Source organism: Rana temporaria, chromosome 13 (assembly GCF_905171775.1).
Source record: "Rana temporaria chromosome 13, aRanTem1.1, whole genome shotgun sequence".
NCBI classification, from domain to species: Eukaryota; Metazoa; Chordata; class Amphibia; order Anura; family Ranidae; genus Rana; species Rana temporaria.
Genome location: NC_053501.1, coordinates 57,694,883 through 57,722,709, shown reverse-complemented (window position 1 = coordinate 57,722,709; position 27,827 = coordinate 57,694,883). Strand labels below are relative to the sequence as shown.

General features: G+C 44.0%; 1 protein-coding gene across 1 annotated transcript in view; it reads left to right on the top strand.

Moving 5' to 3' along the window:
• Positions 1–27,827, top strand: part of SPRED1 (sprouty related EVH1 domain containing 1) — a 144,683-nt gene that overhangs the window by 92,313 nt on the left and 24,543 nt on the right. The window contains exons 3-4 of the mRNA XM_040332864.1: positions 7,747–7,915; positions 15,844–15,893. Coding sequence (XP_040188798.1) covers positions 7,747–7,915; positions 15,844–15,893 — 219 coding nt within the window. The remainder of the gene's footprint in view (positions 1–7,746; positions 7,916–15,843; positions 15,894–27,827) is intronic.

Genomic DNA, 27,827 nt, shown 5'->3' with positions numbered 1-27,827 from the left:
TATGCCATTGCATTCTATTGCTCCAGGCTTCTCTGACTTTTCACATATTTATTTGTAAAAAAAAGTTTGAAAACCATTTATCATTTTCCTTCCATATCACAATTATGTGCCACTTTGTGTTGGTCTATCACATAAAATCCCAATAAAACCATTTACGTTTTTGGTTGTAACATGACAAAATGGAAAATTTCAAGGGCTATGCATACTTTTTTCAAGGCACTGTATTTACTATGCCTCTAGGTAAAAATCAGCCAAGAGATTTTACTCCCACTTTAAAATGATAGACACTGATTATGGAAAATGATGTGTTCGCTGTAGCATTTAAATAACACCATGATAAAGCTGTAATGTGAGTCTTGTGAATCTGAGTCGTTTACCATTGGCTGGCTGTACTGCGGTGTTAAGGAGAGGAATGTGACCTCCGGAGGCTGGAGGGGTATTGATTTTTTCAGAGAGAAGTAAAGAGGCCTCCTCTTGGGACCTTCCGCAGCATCATCTATGCAGGAGGCCAGAGAGTGTCAGGTCAGACTTCATGTTGCTTCCACACATCCTGCATTATTGCTGTCACCTTCCTGCTCTGGGCTCCAGCCAGTCTGAAGGAAGTCATAGCAATGGCCCCATCTGATCTCTCCCCATCAACCAGGAATAAATTCATATTGCATCCTGCTGATGTATACAGCAAACCACTGACTACAGCCAGATTTTCTAATTGCAAAAATGTGTTTGTGTCTGTTTTCCTGTATATCATAGTAATAACTGTCATTTGTATTAGTTTATCTTTGCCTTTGCATTCATGGGGCAGATCCTCAAAAGCATTACGCCGGCGTATCTCTTGATACGCCGGCGTAATTTTAAATTTCCTGCGTCGTATCTTTGTTTTGTATCCACAATTTTTCGGCGAGTGCTAGGTGGAGTTTCCGTCTAAATCAGCGTTGAGTATGCAAATTAGCTATTTACGGCGATCCACGAACGTACTTCCGGCCGGCGCATTTTTTTACGTCGTTTTCGTTCGGCTTTTTCCGGCGTATAGTTAAAGCTGCTGTTATGAGGCGTACTCAATGTTAAGTATGGCCGTCGTTCCCGCGTAGAATTTTGAAATTTTTACGTCGTTTGCGTAAGTTGTTCGCGAACAGGGATTTGCGTAGAATGACGTCACCTTTGGAAGCATTGGCTTGTTCCGGGTAAATTTCGAGCATGCTCACTGGGATACCCCCACGGACGGCGCATGCGCAGTTAAAAAAAAAACGTTGTTTACGTCGGGTCACGACGTATTAACATAAAACACGCCCCCATTACATCCATTTGAATTAGGCGCCACTGCCCGAGGGCCCCATGCCACTAGGGGGCCCCATTAGGGTTGCCAGGCTCAGTAAAACCAGGGACAGTATGTAAAAATTTGTGTTTTTTTTTACATCTGTCCCTGATATGTCCAAAACCGACATGCTTTTGATGTGAAAATCCCGAGATTTTAGTTGCCCCGCCTCTGTACTGCCTCCTGGCTTGGTGGCCATCTGTAAGCCTGGGGGCCCCATAATCTTCTATTGCCCGGGAGCCCCATGAGTTGTCAGTCCGCCCCTGATCATAATGCTGATGCGGCCCACAATGAAATTGAGTTTGACACCCCTGCTATAGAGCATTGCAACCACGATCATTGAATCCCATACTACTGCAGACTCTTCTCCAGCTTACCAAGGTACGGACTTTCAGTTATTGAGATAGAGGATGTGTCAATCAACTATGATTAAAGGGGTTGTAAAGGTTAGTTTTTTATTTTCTAAATAGGTTCCTTTAAGCTAGCGCATTGTTGGTTCACTTACCTTTTCCTTAAATTTCCCTTCTAAATGTTTTTTTCTTTGTCTGAATTTCTCACTTCCTGTTTCTCCTTAGTAAGCTTGCCCCCATCATCCGAGCTGTTCTGGCTGGGGGTTAGTCAGCCAGAACAGCTTACTGAGGAGGAACAGGAAGTGAGAAATTCAGACAAAGAAAAAAACATTTAGAAGGAAGGAAAAGGTAAGTGAGCCAACAATGCACTAGCTTAAAGGAACCTATTTAGAAAATAAAAAACAAACCTTTACAACCCCTTTAAGAACTACAAGTCCGGGTTGGCAGACAGGACCTGTAGTTTATTCATTCACATATCTCTATAACAGTGAAAGCTGTTGCGGGGGAGAAGAGCCCCTGCTCGCTGTCACAGAAAGATGGGGGAAAAAGTCCACTTGGCACCATGTCACACCCTAAATACAGATGTAACGTGGTCTAAAAGGCGGAGTTAGCCTTGGGGGCCCCTGCTTAGAACCATGTCAAACCCTGGAGCCACATTGGGTCACACCTTTTTTAATTCATTTTTTTTTTATTCTTACCCTGGCCTTCATCTTCAATATCCAGCTCTTCCTCAGATGAAATTACCAGTTGTCACTTTCTTCTGAATAGCATGAACTCTGCACCTGAAAAATGCACACCGCACCAGTTCAAAGTCGGAGTGCTGTCCTCCGAGTCACTGCAGCCTCTCTCACAAGTTTTGGCTCCTAACTTCCTGTAGTGAGCTGACAACACTGCCTCTGCTTCTCTGAAATCTCAAGCAGCGTTGTCAGCCGTTCCGGAGTTCTCCCTGGTGGACTATAGAACTCCTCTCTATAACATAAAGGGGAAATGTTCTGTCATTTATTAGTAAAGAACGCTAGAGGGCTGATGACACTGCTTTAAATTTGTGCAGCAGAGGCAATGTTATCAACTCACTAGCATTTCTTGTATTGCTGCGTACACACGGTCGTTTTTTCGGCATGAAAAAAAATGTAATTTTTCAGCATGTCCAAAAAACGACATTTTTCCAACTTCATCATTAAAAACGATGTTGCCCACACACCATAGTTTTTGAAAAATGATGAACAAAGCGCGGTGACGTACAAAACGTACGACGGCACTCTGAAGGGGAAGTTCTATTCGCCTTTGGGCTGCTTTTAGCTGATTCCGTGTTAGTAAAAGACGATTCGCCCTTTTTTGTCTGTTACAGCGTGATGAATGTGCTCCATTATGACCGGTAGTTTTACCAGAACGAGCGCTCCTGTCTCATAACTCGCTTCTGGGCATGCGCGGGTTTAAAACGTTGTTTTAGCCCACACACGATATTTTTTTACAACCCGAAAAACGACATTTTAAAAAACGACATTAAAAAATCCAGCATGTTCGAATTTTTTTGTTGTCGTTTTTCAGAAGCCGAAAAACGATGTGAAGCCCACACACAATGATTTTAACTACTTGCCGACCTGCCGCCGTCATTCTACGGCCACACCCTTACCTCGCCCCCTAATCCTGTGCCCGGCGGGCGCGATCGCCGCCGGGCACACGCGATCGCTCGGTACAGAGCGGGGACCGGGAGCTGTGTGTGTAAACACACAGCTCTCGGTCCTGTCAGGGGGGAAATGCTAATCCTCTGTTCATACAATGTATGAACAGAAGATCAGTGTTTCCCCTAGTGAGGCCACCCCCCCCCCCACAGTAAGAACACACCCAGGGACATACTTAACCCCTTCCCCGCCCCCTAGTGTTAACCCCTTCACTGCCAGTGGCATTTTTATAGTAATCCAATGCATTTTTATAGCACTGATCGCTATAAAAATGCCAATGGTCCCAAAAAATGTGTCAAAAGTGTCAGAAGTGTCAGCCATAATGTCGCAGTACCGAACAAAATCGCTGATCGCCGCCATTACTAGTAAAAAAAAAATATTAATAAAAATGCCATAAAAATACCCCCTATTTTGTAAACGCTATAACTTTTGCGCAAACCAATGAATAAACGCTTATTGCGATTTTTTTTTTTACGAAAAATATGTAGAAGAATATGTATGGGCCTAAACTGAGGAAAAAAAAATTTTTTTATATATTTTTGGGGGATATTTATTATAGAAAAAAGTAAAAAATATTCATTTTTTTCAAAATTGACGCTCTATTTTTTTTTATAGCGCAAAAACTAAAAACAGAGGTGATCAAATACCACCAAAAGAAAGCTCTATTTGTGGGAAAAAAAGGACGCCAATTTTGTTTGGGAGCCACGTCGCACGACCTCGCAATTGTCAGTTAAAGCGACGCAGTGCCGAATCGCAAAAAGTACTCTGGTCTTTGACCAGCAATATGGTCCGGAGGTTAAGTGGTTAAATGACGTTTTTAAAAATGTCATTTTTTTTCATGCCGAAAAACGACCGTGTGTACGCGGCATAAGCGCTCACTGGATTTCTGGCAGTATTTTTGCATCATTTTTAAACAGAAATAACATGAGAAAATGTGCATGTATTGCATAGATGTGCTAAATGTTTATAATTTTGCCCAGACATAGTCTTGTTTGGACTTCCATCCCGCTCTTATGCATCCATGAAGGGGAATAACAGAATGTTCTACCCAATTCATGAGTTATTCAGCACAACAAAGATTTTCCAGCCTTCACACTGCTCTCTTAGGCAGACAACACTGCTCCGGTCCCAGCCTTCCTGCAGGACTGGTTCTCCTGGCCTCTTGCTTAGGCTCTCGGTCTGTTCACACACAGACTATCTTTGTCTTCAAGCCGTCACTCACTGTCACCAGATGATGGTCTGATTCAGGCCTGCACATGCACTTCCAGCTTGTCTTTCTCAAATACTTCCTCAGCCGTAATGGCTTACACTGGACACTAGACCTGAACGTCGCCCATGGGGTGTCCTCTTCAAATGTTGCCCCAGCAGCATTCGCTTGCACAGGCCCCACAGACTGAGGGAACAAATTTGTATTCAAAATATGTCTATTCATTATGAGGTTCCTCACTTTTGTTCTCTGTCTCTCAGGCACCCTTTCCTTGCCCATGTAAATTGCATGACATGTCCACCAAGAGCAACTGTGTAGTACTTTTGTCTGTTCTTCCATTTTTTGTTATTGTATTAGATATAGACACAGGGGCAGCTCCAGGCAATTTTTTTTTGGTGGTGTTGGAAGTGTAATTGGGGGAGCTCCAAGTGTAATTGGGGGAGCTAAGTCCCCAATCCTGAATCCTGAGTTACAATAAAAACAGACATACCATAATGAGAAATGCTTACCAGGAAATACACAGTATAGAAACCAATAAATTGAACCTCTAGCATTAGTAAATATAAGTTAGTTAAAGATGTACCATCATCCTAATATTCAAAGAAAAAATGAAGGGTTCAGGGAACCCCCGTAAACCCTGAAACACCAACAGTAAAGATGGGCGGGGAGGACTATAGCGGTACTTGATAAAGTAGGTACACTCAAAATCCAGCTATGATTGAAATAAGTTTAACAAAATGTATTAACATAATATAAAAGACAAGAATTAAAAACAGAACACATATTGATAAAACAATACATAAATCGTGACAGCAAACTGATCACCAGGCGTGCAATCCCTCGAATAGGGGGGAGTTTCAGGTGAGGAGTTGGGGTCACGTAATGGACAATCTCAAGTCTCTACTAGTTTCGCGATTAATATCGATTCGTCAGGAGACAATCTATGAATTAAAAACACAGAAATTACACTAAAGTCAAGAAAATATACATAAGTTTATCCAAAAGGTGTGTAAAGTACACACCCTCTGGAGTACATAGTGTAACATTTGATAGAGGGATTAAGGGTCATGTCTCCTACCTAGGGGCACAATGTCCCAACAGCCCAAACAAGTCCAGAACGACCACAGAGTTGGTGACTCAAACGGAGGCCAGAAAGAAGTCTGAAGGACATCTATTAATATAATTGGATATCAGTGAAAATTGATACAAAAAGTGATAACTGGAAATGAGAAGGAAAGGGGGAGGGGGGTGAAGAAGGGGACAGGGTTGGGTACGAAATGGGAAAGGGAAAGAGAGGGGAAAAAAGGGGGGAGGAATGAGGGGAGGGGGGAAAGATGTGTTAATGAGGGTGGTCAAAAAGTTGGCATGATCAATAAAGTGGGTGTTGCTTCACAATATATAGCCAGCTACCCCCCCCCCCACCCCCCATTGCTTTGCTGTGGTTTAGACCACATATAGCCTGGTGGTTCAATAAAGAGATTGTCAGAGTAAAATAAATCCCGATGTTGGTCAGTGGAAGCAATAACAGCCTCAGGCATTGGTGTCAGTGCCAACAATAACACCCAGCATGTGTCGTGGCCAGCAGTAACACCTAGCAAGTGACAGCCCCCAGCAAATATCAGGGCAAGCATTAATAAGCCCCAGCAAGCATTAATTCCAACTCCCAACAGCAACCCCCAGCATTGGTGTTCAGTCGTTTGATTTACCTGACAACTCAATTCAGTAAAACACAGACAGAATTCTCACCGCTCCAGGTGAGCCTCGTGATGATCAGGGGTTGTTGAACCACCAGGGTGCTGGCAATGCGGTAATAGCAAAAAAGCCATGACTAAGCACTGACGCCAGTGCGAAACGTTGGCCATACTGATTTTTGTGGGCTTGCAGTGACTGTATGCACAGTTGAAAATAAAGACATCTCTTTTAAAGAAAATTTTGGAGTGCGGCTGTCCAGCTTCAATTCAGTAAAACTCCCCCTCTGCCTTCCTGCTGCCAGAACTGTAAGTTACCTTTGGGGCACACGATCACTCCTTCTGACATAGCTAAGACCAATTGTGGCAGAGTGTTGGACCGCATAGTGTGTGCTTTATTCAATTTTAGGGGACCTTTAACACACTTAAAGTGGAGTTCCACCCATAAATATAACATTACATCGGTAGTTTTAAAAAAATGTCATTAGTCCTTTAAGAAATGTTTTTTTTTTTTAGATGCCTTCAAAGTGTTGTTGCTAGGCAGAATAGTTAATCTTCCCTCTTCCTGCACCTAGGTGCTTAAGCTTCACCGCACAGACTCCTGGGAATGTAGTGGGTGTAACTTTCCAGGAGTCTGTGCACTCCCCAGTCTCGAAGAATCATGTGACTTGGACAGTACAGGTGCTGAAACCTGATCTGAAAACTATTACATTGTTTGTGCAGCACTGAGCATGTGCGAGATCTAGAAGGCTGAAATCCAGGAAGTCATACAGTCTGGCTTCATGATGCCCACACTTAAGATGGCCCCAGTCAATTTCTATTTTATAAAGTGTCTAAATGCTGTAACAACCTAAAAAAAACGGACCTTAGTTTACAGACTAACTTTACTAGAATACATTAAGCTTGTGTATTACAGGGGTATTTATATTTAAAACATGAAATTGTGGCCGGTACTCCGCTTTAAGCACCCCTTGGCACTGCCACTTTATAGAAATTTGCAGATTACCCACAAAAGAATCTCTTTATTTTACATGCCCTACCTGCTTAACAACTGTTAAGATATAAAGGAGCAGAAAATCACTACCACTGTGTAGTACTGCAGTCATTGGAACACTATACATTATTGTAAAATGTGAACATGTAAGCTGGAAGGCAGTCATGGGAATAGACCCAGTATGCTCCTACTAACACTTCACCTTTATTGGGGCAGTGAGCTATTTAGACAATATTCAGTCACCCCCAGAATTCTTGCAGTAAACTGAACAATATACATACAGGGCTACAGTGCCGGGACAAGGTCCCCTGGCACCCAATGTCAACATGCACCAATCATCACTACCACAGTGCCCAGGGTAGATTCCTCTGCCTTGGCCTAGACCTGAAGAACTAGATGCAGATAAGGAATAAGTCAGTAAAAGCAAACTTGGTTCTTAGTAATGCAGATGTGGCTGCACAATACCTCTGCTTATGACTTGTTGAGTCTAATCATAGCAGTTTTTTTCCCTAGGTTGTGCTGGAGTGTGTGCTAAAGAAGGAACTGGTCTATAATAAGGTCACCCCTACTTTCCACCATTGGAGGATTGGAGATAAGAAGTTTGGCCTCACATTCCAGAGTCCTGCTGATGCTCGAGCTTTTGATAGGGGTATACGTCGTGCCCTTGAAGATCTCACTCAAGGTAATGTCCTGTTGCTTTAAAGGGATTTGTTATAGAAGAATCATGAAGGCTGCCGTTTCTGAACACTCTCTAATTTTTAGAATGAGACCCCCCTGACTTTCATGCTTGGAAGTATAGCGATAAGGAATTATGACTCATTTGCATTATGCTTGTTCTGGGTCTATGTGATTCAGAATTACTTGAGTCAGACACCGATGTCCAACTAGCATGTTCTGCAGGAGACCAGCAATGGCAGCCTCCATACTTTCTTCATGACAGTGTCACTTTATTTATCGCGATGTATTATCTTGGGACACCATAGCCTCATCTAATAATACATTATGTTATGTCCTTTTTTATGTAAATGTATTTTTATGTAAAGTTATAGGGAAAATGGTTTTAAATTCTGTATTTATATTTGACCTTCTATTATTCTTTGTGTGCTTTCCATATTAATAATGTGTTCTACAATGTCTCAATATGGACGGAGTCTAGAAGCTCTCTGGGTTGAACCTAATTCTGGGAGATGTACTAATGGCACAGTGTAGTTTCATAATGCCATGTTACTAGTGTTGGAGTTTAGCAATGCCTCCAGAGTAAATCCTTATTACCATAGTGATGCCATGCAGGCATTTATTTGATCTCACCATAGTGATTTGGAGTAACCAGACTGATGCCACCGTAATATAGATTTGCATCCAACCAGTGACGTCATTCTGCTATAGAGTGATACAGCATTAACAGAGTGAGGTAGAGTTATCAGTATGAAGTCATATTGTATCAACACAATGATTCCATGTTACCACAGTAATACCTTGCTGCCAGGATGATACCTTGTTACCATAGTATTGCCATGCACTCAGTATTGATGTGAGTTTAGAGAGACTAGTGCTGGTTACGACAATAGTACAACATCACTCTTCCCAAGACCTCCTGCTCTCTAGCATCATTGTCGCCTCTTCCCATGCTCACCTCCAGGACATCTCCAGAGCCTCTCCCAGTCTCTAGAACTCCCTACTCCAATCTGTCCAGCTATCTTCTGACTGCCTGTAGGTAATCCCTCAAAACTAAGGGCCAGATTCACAAAAGAGATACGACGGAGTATCTCAGATACTCCGTCGTATCTCTCAGAGTATCTATGCGACTGATTCATATAACCAGTTGCACATAGATAGCCAGAAGATCCGACAGGTGTAATTGTTTTACACTGTCGGATCTTAGGATGCAGTACCGCGGCCGCCGCTGGGGGGAGTTCGCGTCGTAAACCAGCGTTGGGTATGCAAATTAGGAGTTACGGCGATCCACGAAGATTTTTCCCGTCGTTACGTCGTCGCAAGTGTAAGATTTCCGTCGCAAAGATAGGGCACTTTTAATATGGTGGAAAAGTACTCCACCATGTTAAAGTATGCCCGTCTTTCCCGCCTCGCTTTTGAATTTTATTTTTATTTTTTATTTTTCCCAGCGTAAATGCTTTGTTGATGTCGCGATTCACAAAACGTTGGCGCGTCGTAATTTCGAGCAAAGCACGTCGGGAAATTTGCGACGGGAGCATGCACAATACGTCCGGCGCGGGAGCGCGCCTAATTTAAATGGTACCCGCCCCATTTGAATTGGGCCGCCTTGCGCCAGACGTGTTTACGATACACCGCCGCAAATTTCCAGGTAAGTGCTTTGTGGAACGGGCACTTAATTGGAAAACTTGGGGCGGTGTAACGTAAACGGGTTACGTTACGCTGCGCCCAAGCTACGTGAATCTGGCCCTAATTTCTTTAGAGAAGCACATCTCACCTCTACCTAACCACTGGAATTGTAATTTTCTAACAACTTATCCCAACACAGTAATTACCTTTTGTATCACTTGCCCTATCATTTTAGATTGTCAGGGGCAGGGCCCTCCTAACCCTCTTGTATTTAATTGTGTTGTAACTGTACTGCCTCCCTTTGTTTTGCAAAGTACTGGGCAAACTACATAAATCCTGTTTAATAATATAATATTTACTGTAATGACCTGTATTTACTATAGTGATGCCAAATTATTAGCATGTCCACATTTACAACTTATTCTGCATTGACAAGATTGTGGTTGATTAGGTTTAGGTTGTGCCATTATTATTCAAATTTAGCAGGAAGGTCTTTAAGGCCCCATGCACACGAGAAGCAAATGCAAACACATGTAAACTCAAGTTTTCAAAGGCAAAAAACGGCGTTTAAAATGCAGTTTTTTGCCGTGATTTTTGCGGTGTTTTGCCGCGTTTAGCGGCGTTTTACCGCGTTTGCGGCTATCAGCGTTCATAACAAAGACATTGTAGACCCTCCCAAAGCTTTGAAACGCAAAAACGTTTGCGTCTGAACCAAAAATTATGCGTCTGAAAAAACAAGCCTAAACCCAACTGCTTTAAAACGCCAAAAACGTGAATGTGTGCATGGACACATAGGATAACATTAAATGTGTTCAGGGGCAGTTGAAAAAAATGCCCAAATGCCTCTGAACTCGAGTTTACCAGCGTCTCGTGTGCATGGGGCCTAAAGCAACCAAAACTAACATCCTGCTGTAGTAGTCTGATTTACTATTCCCCCTCCTCATCACTGTTGCGCGTGACTTTTTTTTTTTTGGATGAAAATCTCCATATCAAAAACAAATAGGTTAAGTACGAAAATTCTCATACGACAGAAGAAAAATTTGGAAGTGATGTAAAGTGTTCTCGTCTATGTCCTTTCAGAAAATTTTGGACAAGAGCTGTGTACTAATGATCAGTTTATCATACGGTCGCAATCGATATTCTGATAGTGTGTACGGGGGCTTTAGTATATGCTGGGGAATGGTAGTGGATTAAAGTGAACTTGCCCTGAACGAACAAGGAATGGGTTTACTCTAAAGCTGATCCTTAATGCAACCTCATGTGTGCACAAATATTGTCATTTAGGTAATTCTGAACTGTTTTTTTAAATTTTTTGAGTATATATGATATAATAATTTGTGGATTTCCTCCAGGTGCTCCTTTTAACACCTTTTAAGTCTAAATACATACTGGTAGGTTATTGGCGTCTACCTTGATTGGCACCAGAATGTGGTTTGTGTGGTAGGGGAATTTGATTGTATGCTCCAATTGGGTAGGGATAGATGTGGATAGTTCTACTGACTCTTCAAAGCACACACGAGTTGCGTTTGTAACAGTCGTCACCCGAACGCAGTCTTATATGCTGCAAAATACTCTCGCTACTCCCCGGTGGTGCATGCTGGGAAATGACTGTGCTGGTTATAAATCTGCAGTGTCTCTTGGCATTTTATCCCATTTAAAATATGTTCTTTGGATTTTTTTTGTTTTCTTTAACACATATTGCAGAATGGATGACTGCTATTATACTAGAACATATACGTCATTAGCCACATGTTTGGTATTGAGAACTTCAGAATATACTGACTGAATACGATAAAGGTATTTCTAATCTCTGCTATACGTATTTGCTTGTAATACATCATGTTAAGTTACCATCATCCTGTGCACACCCCTGGAAATTTCAAATACCATCAGAAATTGGCGCAAGTGTTTTAGAATGTGTCAGGATACAGAGCAGGGAAGCCTTAGAAAATTGTTGTAGCCTTAGATAAGGATCTTCTCAGTCATCAGGGTAAATCCACTGTATTGCATGGGGAAATTAATACTAGTATGGAAGGATTGAAAAATATGTTGGCCTCTATTGCTGACCTCTGCTGCTGAAAATGGGAGTTGGGAGCTGTCTCTGCCCTTTGTCAGTGGGCAGGGATAAGCATGTAGCATGGGAAGTTAGAACCTTCTGATCTTCCCACTTAAAATATAAGCCAATTGTATCATTCTGGCATACAGACAACCAACACTTTCATAAAAAGAGGTTAGCAGTCCCAGTACTTCGTCAGATTTGGCGACCCATCAGAATTGGTAACGGAAGTGATGTTCCGTCGCCGCCATCTTGCTACACCCCGCACTCCTCCATAGTTAGAAGGGGAAAAGCAGGCATCTTGTTACACCCACTGGAGTTTTCCATTTTACACATATTTTTAACAGGAAATTAAGTTGATATAGTGAAATACAGTACTTAGAAATCCAACTGCTTGGTTAGATATTGAATTTTAAAAGCAGCGAACTTCTGTCAGATAAGCAAATCTGTGACATGAGCAGGCTTGCCGCTGCTTTTAAAATTCAACATCACAACAGTGAGACAGAGTTCTAAGTACTGGATTACAGTGTATAAACTCACTTTACTGTTAAAGCGGGGGTTCCCCCGTGCATAAAATTTTTTCCCCCTAGATGGATGCTCGTTTTGTCTAGGGGAATCGGCTAGTTGTTTTAAAATATGAGCCGTACTTACCGTTTACGAGATGCATCTTCTCCGCCGCTTCCGGGTATGGGCTGCGGGACTGGGCGTTCCTATTTTGATTGACAGTCTTCCGAGAGGCTTCCGACGGTCGCATCCATCGCTTTTTTTTTCGATTTTCCGAAAGAAGCCGAACGTCGGTGCGCAGGCGCTGTATAGAGCCGCACCGACGTTCGGCTTCTTTCGGCTACTAGTGACGCGATGGATGCGACCGTCGGAAGCCATTCGAAAGACTGTCAATCAAGAAGGAACGCCCAGTCCCGCAGCCCATACCCGGAAGCGACGGAGAAGATGCATCTCGAAAACGGTAAGTACGGATCATATTTTAAAACAACTAGCCGATTCCCCTAGACAAAACGAGCATCCATCTAAGGGGATTTTTTGAAAAAACTGTCTTATGGGTGAACTCCCGCTTTAAATATAAGTGTAAAATGCAAAACTCTGGTGGGTGAAACAACATGTCCACTTTCCCCTTCTCAGAGTATCCTTACAATAGAGGATTGCAGGGAAATTAATGTGCAGATGTGCTGCTTTTTTGATGCAATGTCAAAGTTGACCTAGACTTAGGTAAACTTATCCTACAATCGGTGTGGGATAAGGCTGATGTGATCCATAGAGACAGTAATTATTCTGCTGCTGAACATACTGCTTTGCCATCCATTACATACTGTATCTGTAGCGGTGCTCTTCTTGTTCCTATACCCTGCCTCTGATGACATCAGAGTGGGCAGTATTTTTCAGTCAAACTCGTGATAGGCTTCTATGGGCCATCACATGTGTAGTGCTTTGATGGGGACGGGAACTTTCCATCCTGCTCCCACAACAAAATCTATTCGATCTGCTTAGCCATTTACAAGAAGCCTTGTATTTCATCAAGGAATACAAGGATTCCTCTAATTGGCTGGGGTTCATATTGTGATGTTATCTGCCCGCCTCACCACCTAAGTCAATCAGAGGAAGCCCTGCATTATGATGAAATACAAGGCTTTCTGTGAATGGCTGAGCAGTGCTCAGCCTGAGTCGATTTGGTTTCCGGAGCGGTAAAGGTAATCCCTCATCGCACTGCTGGAATACAGCGCTGTCTACTATATGTAGCTGGTGCTACATACAGTTTATACAGCTCTCTAAGCCGGCGCATCTGTTAATGAAGCAAATAGTTTGCTTGGACTAGCCCTAGCATGTATTTGTATGCATGTGAGATGGGGACCCTAGATTGTAAGCTCCTTGACGGCAGGGACTGATGCGAATGTAAAGCTCTGCACACATTGTTAACGTTATATAAATTCCTGTAATACCGTATATACTCGAGTATAAGCGGAGTTTTTCAGCACATTTTTTGATTTTGAAAATGCCCCCCTCGGCTTATACGCGAGTCACCTTTTTGCGCCTAATCTCCCGGACTTTGGGGACCTGGTACCACTGGCCATAGGTCCCCTGGACCCCAAACTTGGCACACATATAGACCTCTACAAGTGTGCAAAGTTTGTTGTCCGGGGGACCTACGGCCAGGGAGCACCGATTTTTTTAGAAGTCGGGCACCCCTTCAATAGACTCCCATGTTAAACGGTAATTTCTCTGGTAACTCTGGGGACCCGGTACCGGCAGGCCATAGGTCCCCTGGACCCGAAACGTGGCACACCTGTAGCCCCAGTTCTCTTCTACAAGTGTGCAAAATTTGCTGTCTGGGGACCTATGGCCGGGGTGCACTGATTTTTGAAACCGGGCACCCCTTCTATATACTCCCATGCAGGGGCGGACTGACCATTGAGTCACTCAGGCACTGCCCAAGGGCCCCATGCCACTAGGGGGCCCCATCAGGGTTGCCAGGCTCAGTAAAACCAGGGACAGTATGTAAAAGTCTATGTTTTTTTTACATCTGTCCCTGATATGTCCAAAACCGACATGCTTTTGATGTGAAAATCCCAAGATTTTAGCTTCCCCGCCTCTGCACTGCCTCCTGGCGTGGTGGCCATCTGTAAGCCCAGGGGCCCCATAATCTTCTATTGCCCAGGGGCCCCATGAGTTGTCAGTCCGCCCCTGCTCCCATGTTAAACGTAAGTCTAGTCATGGACACAGTGAGGCATGGGCACAGTGAGGCGTGGGCACAGTGAGGCATGGGCACAGTGAGGCATGGGCACAGTGAGGCATGGACACAGTGAGGCATGGGCACAGTGAGGCATGGGCACAGTGAGGCATGGGCACAGTGAGGTATGGGCACAGTGAGGCATAGACACAGTGAGGCATGCACATGGACACAGTGAGGCAAATTGAGGCACAGTGAGGCATGCAGATGGAAACCCTAGGCTTATACTCGAGTCAATATGTTTTCCCATTTTTTTGTGGTAAAATTAGGTGCCTTGGCTTATATTCGGGTCAGCTTATACTCGAGTATATACGGTACATCTAAACTCCAACTAAATGACACCTAGTTTGCTAAAGCACAGCATACCACACCATTGCCAATTTTTAAGTAAAATACAAATTTTACATTTTTTTTCAGCTTTTGTTGCTGCCAATATCCCAGCGATTTTCTGCAGCCACTTTCTGTTTACAAGACCTCTAGCAATTGCTGTGTTGCATTTTTTGGGGCATGTTCCTTGATGTTGACACCAGTAAACTATGTGCTTGAAAACCGTGGATTTTTTTCCGACGGATGTTGGCTCAAACTTGTCTTGCATACACACGGTCGCACAAATATTGTCGTCAATTCGGAATGCCAAGAACGCGGTGACGTACAACACGTACGATGGCACTATTAGAGGGAAGTTCAATACCAGTCGTGTTAGTAGAAGTTTGGTGAGAGACGATTCGCGCTTTTCAGCCTTGTGCTTTTCAGTCCGTTACAGTGTGACAAATGTGCTATCTCCATTACGAATGCTAGTTTTACCAGATTGAGCGCTTCCGTCTCGTACTTGATTCAGAGCATGCGTGGAATTGTGTGCGTCGGAATTGTCCACACACGATCAGAATTTGCGAGAACAGATTTTGTTGTCGGAAAATTTGAGAACCAGCTCTCAAACTTTTGTTGTCGGAAATTCCGACAGAAAATGTCCGATGGAGCCTACACATGGTCGGAATTTCCGACAACAAGCTCCCATCGAACAATTGTTATTGGAAATTCTAAACGTGTGTACGCGGTATTGTAGTTTACGGGTGGGTTCACACTGGTACGACACGACAGTCGTATGACTGTGGATCCGACTTTGCCCTGTGAGATATTCAATGAGCTGAAGTAGGATCAAAGTCAGATGAAAGTAGTGCAGGGAGCAATTTCAAAGTTGGACCGACTTGTGTCGGATCAGTTAAGATGGCTCTCATAGGGAAATATTGATTTGCATACGTCATGCAACAGAGCTTCCAAAGACGCAGCGTTTGTCGTACCAGAGTGAACCCAGCCTCCATCTGAAGTCCACGGGACAGGGTGACAACCCATGAAAACAGTTGGGCAGGCAGAGACATGGCATTTTCACCAAAAAATGCAATTTCATGTACATATACTTTAATTTGCAGATTCCAGTAGCATTATTTTGTTTTTAAATATATAATAAAGAAAGGTGTAAGAATAGTTTACTGATTTGTCTTTGTGCTGTCAACAGGTTTTCCCACATCCCATGCAGAAGCAGAGGTTCCAGAAGATGGCCCACAGGTATGTCATATATCTGATTTTAAAAATAATGTTTTGCTGACGTACAATTATAATGCTACTATGTACAGTATATTGTAGAAATAACAGAATCCTTGATAACACCCCAAATATTTTGTCCAAAGCAGAATTTGCTTCTTCTGTAACCTATCCTTACCCATATGCACAAAAGGTCAAGTTTCTCAAAATGTTAACTCTTGATAAGATGGTTAGGGGACCTGTTGGCCAAGAGACAAGGGCATGTCGGACTAACTTTCTATTACTGATGGAATACAACACAAAGAAATTGTGTAAGCACATTCCACCTGCCAGGTAACAGAATGATTACTCATGTGTCAGATTCACTAAGATGGTGGCACGAATGTGCAAAAATCATCTACAGTATCTCTTAATAGGCATAATCCAGCCTTATGCCGCGTACACACCATCACTTTATGTGATGAAAAAAAATGACGTTTTTAAAAACGTCACTTTAATTGACTGTGTGTGGGGGAAAACGTCGTTTTATGTCTTCTAAAAAACGACCAAAAAAAATTGAAGCATGCTTCAATTTTATGTGTCGTTTTTCAAAAGTGCACTTTTTACTTCACAGAAATTGACCGTGTGTAGCAAAAAACGTCGTTTTCTAAGACGTTTTTTCATCCACGCATGCCCAGAAGCTACTTATGAAGCAAGCTTCAATGGTAAAAAGTGGTGGAACGTAACATCACTTTGCAAGATCATTGTGAGAAAACGATGGTGTGTAGGCAACTTCGTCTTTGAAAATTGAAGTTTCAAAAACGTCATTTTTTACTTCACAGAAAGTGTCGTTTTTTTTCATCACATAAAGTGATGGTGTGTACGCGGCATTAGTGTATTTAATGAGATTTTCTGAAAATACAGTACTCTTTTGTTTTTTGTTTTCCTGAAATGTTATTAAATTTAGTATAGACATCAGATTACTGACAGACATATGTTCAGGTATCAGCTGATGTTAAGGCTTCATTTCCATGGACGTTTTTACAGACACTTTTCTGAGCGTTTTTTGCAGCTTAAAAACGGCTCTCCATGTTAGTCTATGGCCTCATGCCCACCATGACGTTTTTGAGCTGTAGATGGCTGAGCCGTTTTTAAGCTGCAAAAAAAACCCAGGACCAGTGCGTTCTGAAGCTTCAGCGTTAGAGCTGTAAAAACGGCAGATGTTAAAAAAACGCTTAAAAACGCTACCGCAGCGTTTTTGCACTCCAGCTAAAAAAAAAAAAAAAAACATGGACAGGCGTTTTTAAGCTGTAAAAAAAGGCTAAAAAAATCTCATGGAAAAAAAAAAGAAGTTTTTCAAACTTCATTTTAAAAAACGACGTTGCCTACACACCATCGTTTTTTCAAAATGCTCTAGCAAAGCGCGGTTACGTTCAGCACGTACGGCGGCACTCTGTTCCATTCAAGCTCGCTTCATAACTTGCTTCTGAGCATGCACGGGTTTAAAAACGTAGTTTTAAACGTTGTTTTAGCTACACACTGTGATTTTTTATGACACAAAAAACTACATTTTGAAAAACGACATAAAAAATTGAAGCATGCTCGAATTTTTTTTGGGTCGTTTTTCAGCAGACATAAAACAACGTTTTGCCCACACACGGTCATTTTAAATGACGTTTTTAATAATGTCGGGTTTTTTTTCATCACAAAAAACGACCGTGTGTACGCGGCATAAGAGTTCTCTCGTGTGTGTACACATACATTTGTGTCATCAATAGACGATTGGGCACACCTTTGCAGTAAGAAGGCATCTTCATCTTATCTTATCTTCTAACAACAAACTTCAGTGATGAAAATCCAGCACAACTAATTGCCTACCTAGAGCACACTTGGCCATATGCTGGGTACACATAGGCCGAAAATAGGCCAAAAACGATTGGTTTAGCAGAAAAGGGACAACTTTCAGCCCGTGTGTACAGCTCTTCATCCAACATGAGAAACCCAGCATGCGATCAGCCATTGACTGCGAGCGCTGATCACTGTGTTCTGGGGGGGACTGTCCCCCTTTTAAAACACAATACTTCAGCGCCTCACTAACATTGCGTATGACGACGTCTCCGTTTTATTTATTTTTTCAGCCCACTGGGTTGAATGAAAAAAAAAATTACCATGTGTACCAGGCCTTAGTTGTCTGCTTTAGTCCAAAGACATTTATATATCAACATGAAACCCCCAAAAAAAAATCCATTCCAGTTTCGCTAAGTAGGGAAGGGTTACATCTGTGTCAGTTTTTTACTGCTGTCTGCATCACAACTCCTTCCTTTGTACCCAATTTCTACTGTTTTGGTACATTTTTCGAATTCCCCCTATTTTCTGTCTCGGGAACAGCAGTCACCATGCCGAAATGTGGATCTCCCCAACTAGGACTCATGCATTAAAAAAGATTTGACAGCGATTCTAGCTCTATTCAAAACTAGAAAAATAGTTTTGTCTGGAAAAAAAAAGCCCTTTAATAAACCTACATGTGGTATCTGAGCTACAGATTATTATTTGTGTCTGGAATGAGCATGACGTGTGGTGGAGTCACCCAGATGTCCGACATGACAAAAGCCAAATGAATGCAATAGTGGCTTACACTGTGGTCCCACGTACAAGTACTGCGTAGTGTAGACAGTAGGATGTAATAGCTGTCTAGAGGCTGAGCCATCTACTCACAGGTCACTATTATGTAAACTAGACCCCCATGTGAGGGAATCTATGGGCTATGACAAATGGGCAGTGTGTAGTTTAACCATTTAGGTTATAAACCTAATAACCACATGTTGTGGTGTTAAAGTACTGAGCACAGCTGGGGAGTTTGGACGTATACTAATGGTCGTAAATATGAGCTCTGAAGCTTTTGAATTGCAGTGTGTAAATGTATTTAATGTCCTTCATATGTGTTGTAGATGTTTCATAGCTTTCCTATCTGAATCCCACTGTACCTTCCTGCTGTACACTTGGCAGATCTGTGATAGGAAACTCAATTTCAATGGGCTGCCTATGCACCGTCCACAGTGGACCAGAAAATGCACCTGTACTGGTTTTCCCAATGCAGCATAGTGTTACCGTGTCTGGCTTGCGCGCTGCAATGCGGCTTTTTGTTGGTGCTTTTCGTAAGTTTTATTTTTCAAACTGAATGTTAACACATTAACTTATACATGGCGCGTATTACTGCAAAGCATAGGTGTGAAGCTTGTGAGACATGACTGGCCACCAGGTGACATAGCATCTCTCACATTGCTACATTTGATGTTTTTAGGACAAGCCATAGATTAATCAATGTTATTTCATTCCACAGTCAGTATTTATGGGGGCATGCCTCCCGCAGTGCTATTGTATTCTGCCAGCGGAGGGCACGGGCAGCCTTCCTGGTTGGCAGAGTACAATGATTACTGCTAGCACCTATAGCCACTGGCAGTAATTGCATGCAATCAGCCTGCTTCTGCATGTACCGAATTTTAGCTTAAGGACTGAGCCACAATTGATCCCCACTCCCCCTAAACTGCATAGGCAGTGGCTGGGGGTGTGCACATGCTGTGGCTGCAAGGAAAAAAATGAAAATTGTAAAATACTTGCCGTAATTTTCTTTTCCTGGTGCCTATCCATGGTAGCATACCTATGACAAGCTCCGCCTCGGCTCCTCCCTCACGATCAGTGAATATTATAAAAGAATAGAGTTAGAGCACCTCCAGCATTTTCCGTAATATAGAATACTAAGTAGGGGTGCAACGGATCAAAAAAATCACGGATCAGATCTATCCTCGGATCAGGAGTCACAGATCGGATCATTTTCGGATCAGCAAAAAAAAAAAAGACAAATCTTGCTACACCCACCAGAGTTTTAGATTTCACAATTATTCTCAACACAAAACGGAGCTTATGTTCTTAAATACAGTGTTTGGAAATCCGACGGACTGTTTATTGCTAATGTGACAGAACACCTCTGATTTTTACATTTAATTTAACATGTAAACAGTCTGTCGGATTTACAAATACTGTATTTAAGCATATAAACTCAGTTTTGTGTTGAGAATAACTGCATCCCGCAATACTTATGTGCAGCCCCATGTAGGAAAGTAGTGTCACCAGTTCCCTCCTGTGACCTTAAGAGTCGGTTCACACTGGGGCGACTTGGAATCCGACTTGAGGTCGCCTCAAGTCGTCCCAAGTCGCATTGTAGAGAAAAACAATGTAAGTGAATGGGAGCGGTGTTAATACACACTACTCAAGTCGCTCCGACTTCAGAAAAGGTTCCTGTACTACTTCAATCCGACTTGTAGGCGATTTGTACCCATTGATTTCAATGGAAGTCGCCTCCAAGTCTGATCACTGTCTTAACTGAAGCGACTTTCCAGGAAGATAACATACATTTCTCAGGCAAACCTCTCCCTCCCCCTCCCTCCCCTAGAGCTGATTGTTGTTTGATTGGCCACTGGAAAATCTCCTGTCCTGGAGACGACTTCAAGTCGTGTTGTAAATCGCCCCAGATCGCCCTGTGGTTCATGCTCAAGTCGTGTTGGAGTTGCCTCGAAAGTCGCGCTGGAAGTCGTGTCTCCCCAGTGTGAACCGACTCTTACTGTCCCAATCATAAGATCAGTGTGTCATTGATCGACGGGCTGAGTGTTGTGTCTAGTGAAAATCCCCCCCCCCCCCCGTACGTGCTCAGTACATACAGATCCCCCCAATCGCCTCCTCTCTCTTCTCAGGCAGAAGTAGGACGTCCGGTGCGGCAGCGGCTCCTCGTGTAGATTCCTCAAGATGCAGCATGGAGCTCATCGCTGGGCTGTTAGGAGTCAATGAAATATTGAGCTCAAGTGCCCGCAAACTTCCGTGGAGCAGCCTGCATCCCCCGCGCCGGGTGGACCAAGATGGCCGCCGCTTCGGAAGCTAGGCCGAAGCCTCGGCCTTTCCTATGGACCGAGAGGCCCGCGGATCGCCGTGTGTCCCGACCCGAAGGTGCTGATCCGTACGGATCACGGATCAATGATGATCCGTTTCACCCCTAATACTAAGGGTGGCTTTGTATGCTGCCATGGATAGGCACCAGGAAAAAAAATTATGGTAAGTATGGTACAATTTTCTGTTTTCCTGGTGCCTTCATGGCAGCATACCTATGACAAATAACTAGCTAAAAACAGGTTGTCTGATGCTTAGAATTTTTTTTTTTTTTTACAAAAAGTTACTCCTTTGAGTAGGTAAATGCTGACTTGATGGCTTGCCTGCCGAATTCTACTGAAGAGAGAGCCCCCAGGTCCACTCTGTAGTGCTTCAAAAACGTATGTTGAGAAGACCATATGGATTCTATCGACACATTTGCTCTTGCCACCCAGGAGGCAGAAACAGATCTTGTGGAATGAGCCTTGACCGCCGAGGGGGGTTCTAGGCCCCTTGCCTGTACACCTTTTGAATTAGCTTCACTATCCAGGAGGCTATTGTTCTATAAGTTGCCTCCTTACCCTTATTTTTGCCCCAGGGTATAACAAACTGTTTCTGAAGGGAGCTTTGGCCTGCAGATAGCATGTTAATATGGATGCACTATCAAAGTAATGAAGGGAGCCGGATTCTGTATCTGAGAATGTTGGTAGAGCCGAATGTTCCGAGATACTAGCGGTGAAGGCTGTCTTGGGGATGAACCCACGAAGTGTCCTAAGCTCTACCCTGTCCGGAAAATACTTGCTATGATCATGGTCTGCACCCAAGGCCTGTAGCTCTTATACGCCACAGCGATTAGAAAAGATAACTTCAAGGTTAAATTCCACAGAGATGTTGATTTGTTTGGAACAAACGGTTGGTTGGTTAAGGAATCCAGGATGACCGAGAGGTCCAATGTGGGGAAGTTCTGTACTTCAGGTGGACGTATTTTCTTGACGGCCTTGAAAAACTGAATGATCATAGAATCCTCAGCCCATCTTCTGTTGGTGGCCGCCGAGATGGCTGCTACTTGCACCTTGAGAGTGCTTAATCCCAGACCTAGGTCTAGGCCTGTCTGCAGGAAATAGAGTATCTGAAAGGGAGCGGGTAAGGTTGGATCAAAGTTTCTACCAACCGCAAAAGATTTAAACTTATTCCACACTCTACTGTACAAGCCGTTTGAATGCTGGGGGTGCTCTAACTCTATTATTTTATAATACTGATCCTGGGGGAGGAGCCAAGGCAGAGCTTGTCATAGGTATGCTGCCATGGAGGCACCAGGAAATAATTATACCCCCTATCGTGTTCGTCGGATAGTACCGCCCACTGAGCACAACCCTGAATTGCTCTTCAGAGAATAGCACTAGTGTAAACAAGCCCTTAAGGATAATTATATTATATACTTATATGGGAGCTGTTTTTCCTTAAAAAAAAATCGTAGCTGGGTCACCAGGGCTCAAGTCCTGCGGGAACGCGTGGGAACGGAGTTCCTGCACTTTTTTCACAGCAGGAACTCAGTTCCCTTTGCAGGACTAGAGCAGCCGAGTTGCCCAAGCAAATCCTTCACTAAACGGCGATGCCCAGCTCGAGTCACTGTCAGGGGCAGGCGAACCTTAGTAATCCTTTATGTTACTGGCCACTTCCTGTATATGGATTCATCAGGTAGTGTGCGGGTATTCCGTCACTTCCTGGATGCCGCAATGTCTCCTGGGAGCTTTTGTCATTGTTGCCAGGAGACATTGCGGAGATCTGACGTGAGTTATCGCGGGATTTAGAAAGAACTTGCGGTTTAGTAATTATGAATATGCGCATATAATTTTTTTTTTGGTGGGGGAGTGGATCTTGGGTGGGAGTTCCCACCCTTTTTTCCCCAGGACTTGACCCCTGTGGGTCACCATCCAGCCCCCAGTCTGTGATAGGACAATAGAGAAGCAGCAACAGACTGCTGTCTCCTCCTATCAGCATGTTCCTTGTCAGCACAAGTGCATACAGGGCAACTGGTTCCCAGTGCAGCCCCCACCTCTTCCACCGATCAAAACGGCCGACATCAACTCAAATTCAGTTACCTAAATCAGTATTGAATTTTAAATTTAACTATATTTGTTTGCATTCATTGTGGTATATTTTGATACCTGCCTGGAGTTCATGGGCAGTACAAGTGTAGGTATGGAAATAAGGATGTAGACAGGATCTAGTTTTATGCAAATGCTATGTAAATACAGCGTAGGCCCAATAATATTCTTTCATTTGCTATCTGCCAGTCTTTCCTGTTTATATTCTCTTTTCCTTCCTGACATTCTCCTTGTCTCTATATATTTTATATATATCTCCTGTCATTGTTTTTCTTTCCCTTCACATCTTTTAATCATTTCCCCTTATTGTCCTTCCTTCTCTTCCTGACGATTTCATGTTCTACATCTTATCATTTTTCCCCTGGCGCTTTCCCTTTAATTTCCCGTTACCGCTGCCCTCCCCGTAATGTCTCTGTATGCCTTTATTGTTATTATCCCGGCCGAGATTAGATTTTAATGGACAGCCTTTAAATCTTGGTGTTATATTCTAATCTCACAATCTCCCACTTCCTGCTGGCCGCCGTCCTAGCAAATTGTGCTTCCTGGCGGCCTGTAGGATGCTCCAGGATGACAGGAGAAAAGTTGTGTGTGTTGTGAGTGGGCGGAGGGGGGGAGGGAAAGCTTTGCTATCCTGGCTGCCATTTCTGCAGCTGGAGACAATTTTATAGCTTTTCCCCAGACTTGCCTGCCCCTGCACAGAACTGTGGCTTTGGAAAGGGGGTTGGGGAGAAATCAAACACATCTCATAGCAACCACAGTACCATAATTGTTCTACCAGCAGCTGGGAGAAAGCAGATTTCCGAAGTGCATTAAAAGCTGGCAGTAGGCAAGGTGCAGCGATGCCAGACTCTCCTCTGCTATTCCAGGCCTTGCTTACAGGTCTTTTAGCTGTGCAGATGAATGTACAAGCTGGCCGAAAGAAACCAGACTGACCTTCAGATATTTGCACTTCAAAAACACGTCGTTACAGAATGTAATGATAATGCAGCCAGATGATTTTTCAAATAACAGTATTCATTGCCACACAGCTCCATAAGGTGGATGGTTTCAGAGGGTGATGAACATGCAATAGAAACTAGGACATTAAAGTTGAACCTCCGCTTCAAGTACCGGTGACCCCCTGACATGCCACATTTGGCATGTCGTTTTTTTGGGGGGGTGGGTACCTAGTTTTCACAGGTACCCAGCTCCCACTTCCTGTCCTGATGCTGCGGCTCCGAGTGGAGCGTAAGTTCATCTCTCCCTCCTCCCTCCCTGCGATCTTCCGGGGCATGTCACAGGACCCATAAGATTGCCCGGCCATTCACAACACGCAGTGCGGCTCCCGCATGCGCAGTGCGTACCCGGACGTGAAGCCACAGCAATGCCGGTGACTTGTCGTTATGGTTCCCCTATCCAGATGGTTCCTGTAAGAACTGCGCAGGCGCAATCCTTGCCGACGGAAATCTCCGAACCTCGGCCGGCATCCAGGCTCATTCCTTAACATCTCTGTGGATTGGAGGATGTTAAAAAAAGAGCCAGGAGGCCGAGCGAAGCGAGAACGTGAGGCCGACTGGCCACTTTCCTCAAATTCCACGTCGCCCTGGATGCCGGCCGAGGTTAGGAGATTTCTGTCGGCAAGGATTGCGCCTGCGCAGTCCTTACAGGAACCCTCAGGATAGCCGGAACCATATTGGCAGATCACCGGCACCGCAGAGAGGAGGGGGAGATAAGCGAGGCTTCGGGCAGCCAAATAGCTGAACTGTGGGACAGGTCAGTTTCTGTTTATTAAAAGTCAGCAGCTACACTTTTTGTAGCTGCTGATTTTTAAATAGGTGGAACACCACTTTAAGGTTGGGTTTACACTATTGCGAATTGGATGTGGTTTTCTCCACATCCGATTCGCATGGCAGGACAGTGTGACCGGCTCTCAATGGAGCAGACTTACACATCTCCAGGGCCGATGCTGAGCGCACTGCAGAAGGGTCCTGTGCGTCTTTGGTTCCATTTCAGGTCCAATTTCAGGCAACAGTTCGCCCCTGAAATGGTGAACAGGGACACACCGGATTCCCTACTGTGAGCCACTCCACAAATAGTGTGAACCCAGTCTAAGGCCCCATTCACACTATGGTGCAGAGAGCTCGGTTTTTCTGCACACATTCTGCAAGGACACAACAAAAAAAAAACAATTGTTCTCTATGTGCCCTGTTCACAACATAACACTGGTATCACATGCAGATTTAGTCTGTGCAACGTGTATACAGTTTTCTGCACGGGAAAAAAACTGACATAACATCAACATTGGTGTGAATAGGGCACACAACTGACGGGCATGAAAACTGATGTCAGCATGCATAAAAACTTGCATGAAAATTGACGTCTCTCCTAGGGATCCACCAATGTCGTTTTTTCAGTGCCGATACGATAGCCGATATTTTTTGCTGATATATTGTACATTTTAAAAAAAAATTACACTGTCATTTTAATATTTTTTCATTTTTTATCGCTGTTATTGCTGTCACAAGGAATGTAAACATCCCTTGTGGCAGTAATAGGCATATGAGAGGTACTCTTTATGGAAAGATCAGGGGTCTATAAGACCCCAAACCCCTCCTCTGCACTTCAAAGTATTCAAAACGTCAAGATTAGTGTTTTTGAATACTTTCTTTTTTAAAACTGGCGCCTTTAAGATGCCAGTCATCCGGGAAGTGATGTTGTGACATTTCTTCCGGATCACTAGATCCGAGACCCGAAGGAAGCACCGGCTTTGTTTGGGTCTTCGGCCAGCCGGCAGACATGACAGCTGGTTGCTCGGACCTCCCGGTGCGACAGGAGAGCGGCGGAAGGCTGCTTGTAATAACAGCCGAGTGGCTGCTGAGCCACAGCTGTTATTACAATAAGGCTCCATTCACACAGGCAGACTCCGTTCCTACGGAGTCCACCTGCTCCCGTCAGCTCAGCGGGAGATCAGTCCGCAAATCTCCGCTGAGCCGACTGATGACAAGCTCCTCTCTGCTCACTGTGCTTGTCGGGGCACCACTGTGTCCTATGGAGCGATCTGATGAAAACGGACAGCATGTCCGTTTTCATCAGATCTTACCCAATCTGATCCACATGGACGGATGGGGACGTGCCCCCCATACGTCTGTTTTTAGCGGATCGGATAGGGCCGGATGTCAGCGGACATGTCTGACATCCGACGCTCCATAGGGATGCATGGGCCGCCGTCAAAACTGACAGGCGGACCCGAACGGTCCGTCCGTGTGAATGAGGCCTAAAGCCTGCCATCCGCTCTAAAGAAGGTTACCGGGGTGATGCATGCAGCTGAATGCATTACCCCGGTAAAACCTCTTGAAGCAATATCGGTAATATCGGTCAGTTTTTTGACCAATACCGATATTTCTAAAAAAGTGAATATGAGCTGCCAATAATCAACAGATCCCTAGTCTCTCCAAGTGAAATCTGCAGTTTTTCCATCAGTTTCCCTGCACGTACGGTGTGAACGAGCCCTAACACTGCGTTGGGGTGATCAGAATTTTAAAAAGCCTCTCTGAACACAACCCCAAATGCTGTGACCATAAAGGATAAAGTTATCCCTTGTTATAATGGTACAAGCCCTGCCAGACAGAATTGGCTAGTGGTACCCAAGGTGGAGAAGACAGGCTTTTACTTCATAACCTACATAAGCTAGGTCGGTGCGCCTTTTTCTTTTAATTTCTACTACATAACCTCCCTGCTCTCTTAAATAAAAGGGAGACACACCTTTTGGCAAACAAAAATGTAGGCAAAGGGTGCGCTCCTGCTCCTGCTACGGACCAAGCTATCCAGATTATGGAGAGTTCATATGCAAAAAACAATTCGATAAACACACAATCGTTTTTTTTTTTTTTTACCATTTCTTTTTTCTTTATCCTGGCTTGTTAAAATAATAACAAATGAAATAATTTAGAGGTTGGATAAAAGCTTTAGTGCAGCATAAGGCCCCTTTCACACTGAGGCGTATTTCAGGCGTTTTAGTGCTAAAAATAGCACATGAATAACGCCTGAAATACTCCTGCCCCAGCATTCTCAATGGCCCGGATTCAGGTAGATTTGCCCCTTATTTGCGGAGGCGCAGGGCAGCGTTTTTGCCCTGCGCCCCCGCAAATTTACTGCGCTACCCGCGATTCACGGAGCAGTAGCTCCGTAAATTGCGTGTGCGCTGTATAAACTTGCCCTGCGTAAGGGCGCCTAATGTAAATGATCCCGTAGGGGGCGGGAATCATTTAAATTAGGCGCGCTCCCGCGCCGAGCGTAGAGCGCATGCTCCGTTCCCGACGTGCATTGCGGCAAATGACGTCGCAAGGACGTCATTTGCTTCAAAGTGAACGTGAATGGCGTCCAGCGCCATTCACGAATCACTTACGCAAATTACGTAAAATTCGAACGTTGCGACGCGGGAACGACGGTTATACTTTAGCATTGGCTGCCCCTGCTATTAGAAGGGGCAGCCTTACGCTAAACACGCCGTACGGAAACGACGTAAATTGCGTACGCAGGGCTCGCGCAACATTGTGAATCGGTGTTAGTATGCAATTAACCCCGCTAGAGGGGGTTAATACCGCACTGTTAGCGGCCAAATACCGCCGCAATTCCGCAGCAATTCCGACGGTATAGCGCCGCTAAAAATAGTGGCGCTATACTGCCACTGCACGTCCTGCCCCAGTGTGAAAGGGGCCTAATGAAAGTTAAAGCAGTATTAAACCCAAAAACAAACATTGATTATATAGCAACTTATTGATTCTTAGATGTGATGGCTGCATTTGTTTTCTTTCTTCTATTTTTATCTGGTGATCCAGCCAGTGAGTCTGCTGTTTTTCAAAAGAACAAGCTCTCTTGCAAATTGTATCAGTGACATTGATGAGACAATCCATAACCACTGGCAGTGATGCTTTTAATGATCGGCTTTTATTTATTCATGTAAAACCTTTATCCC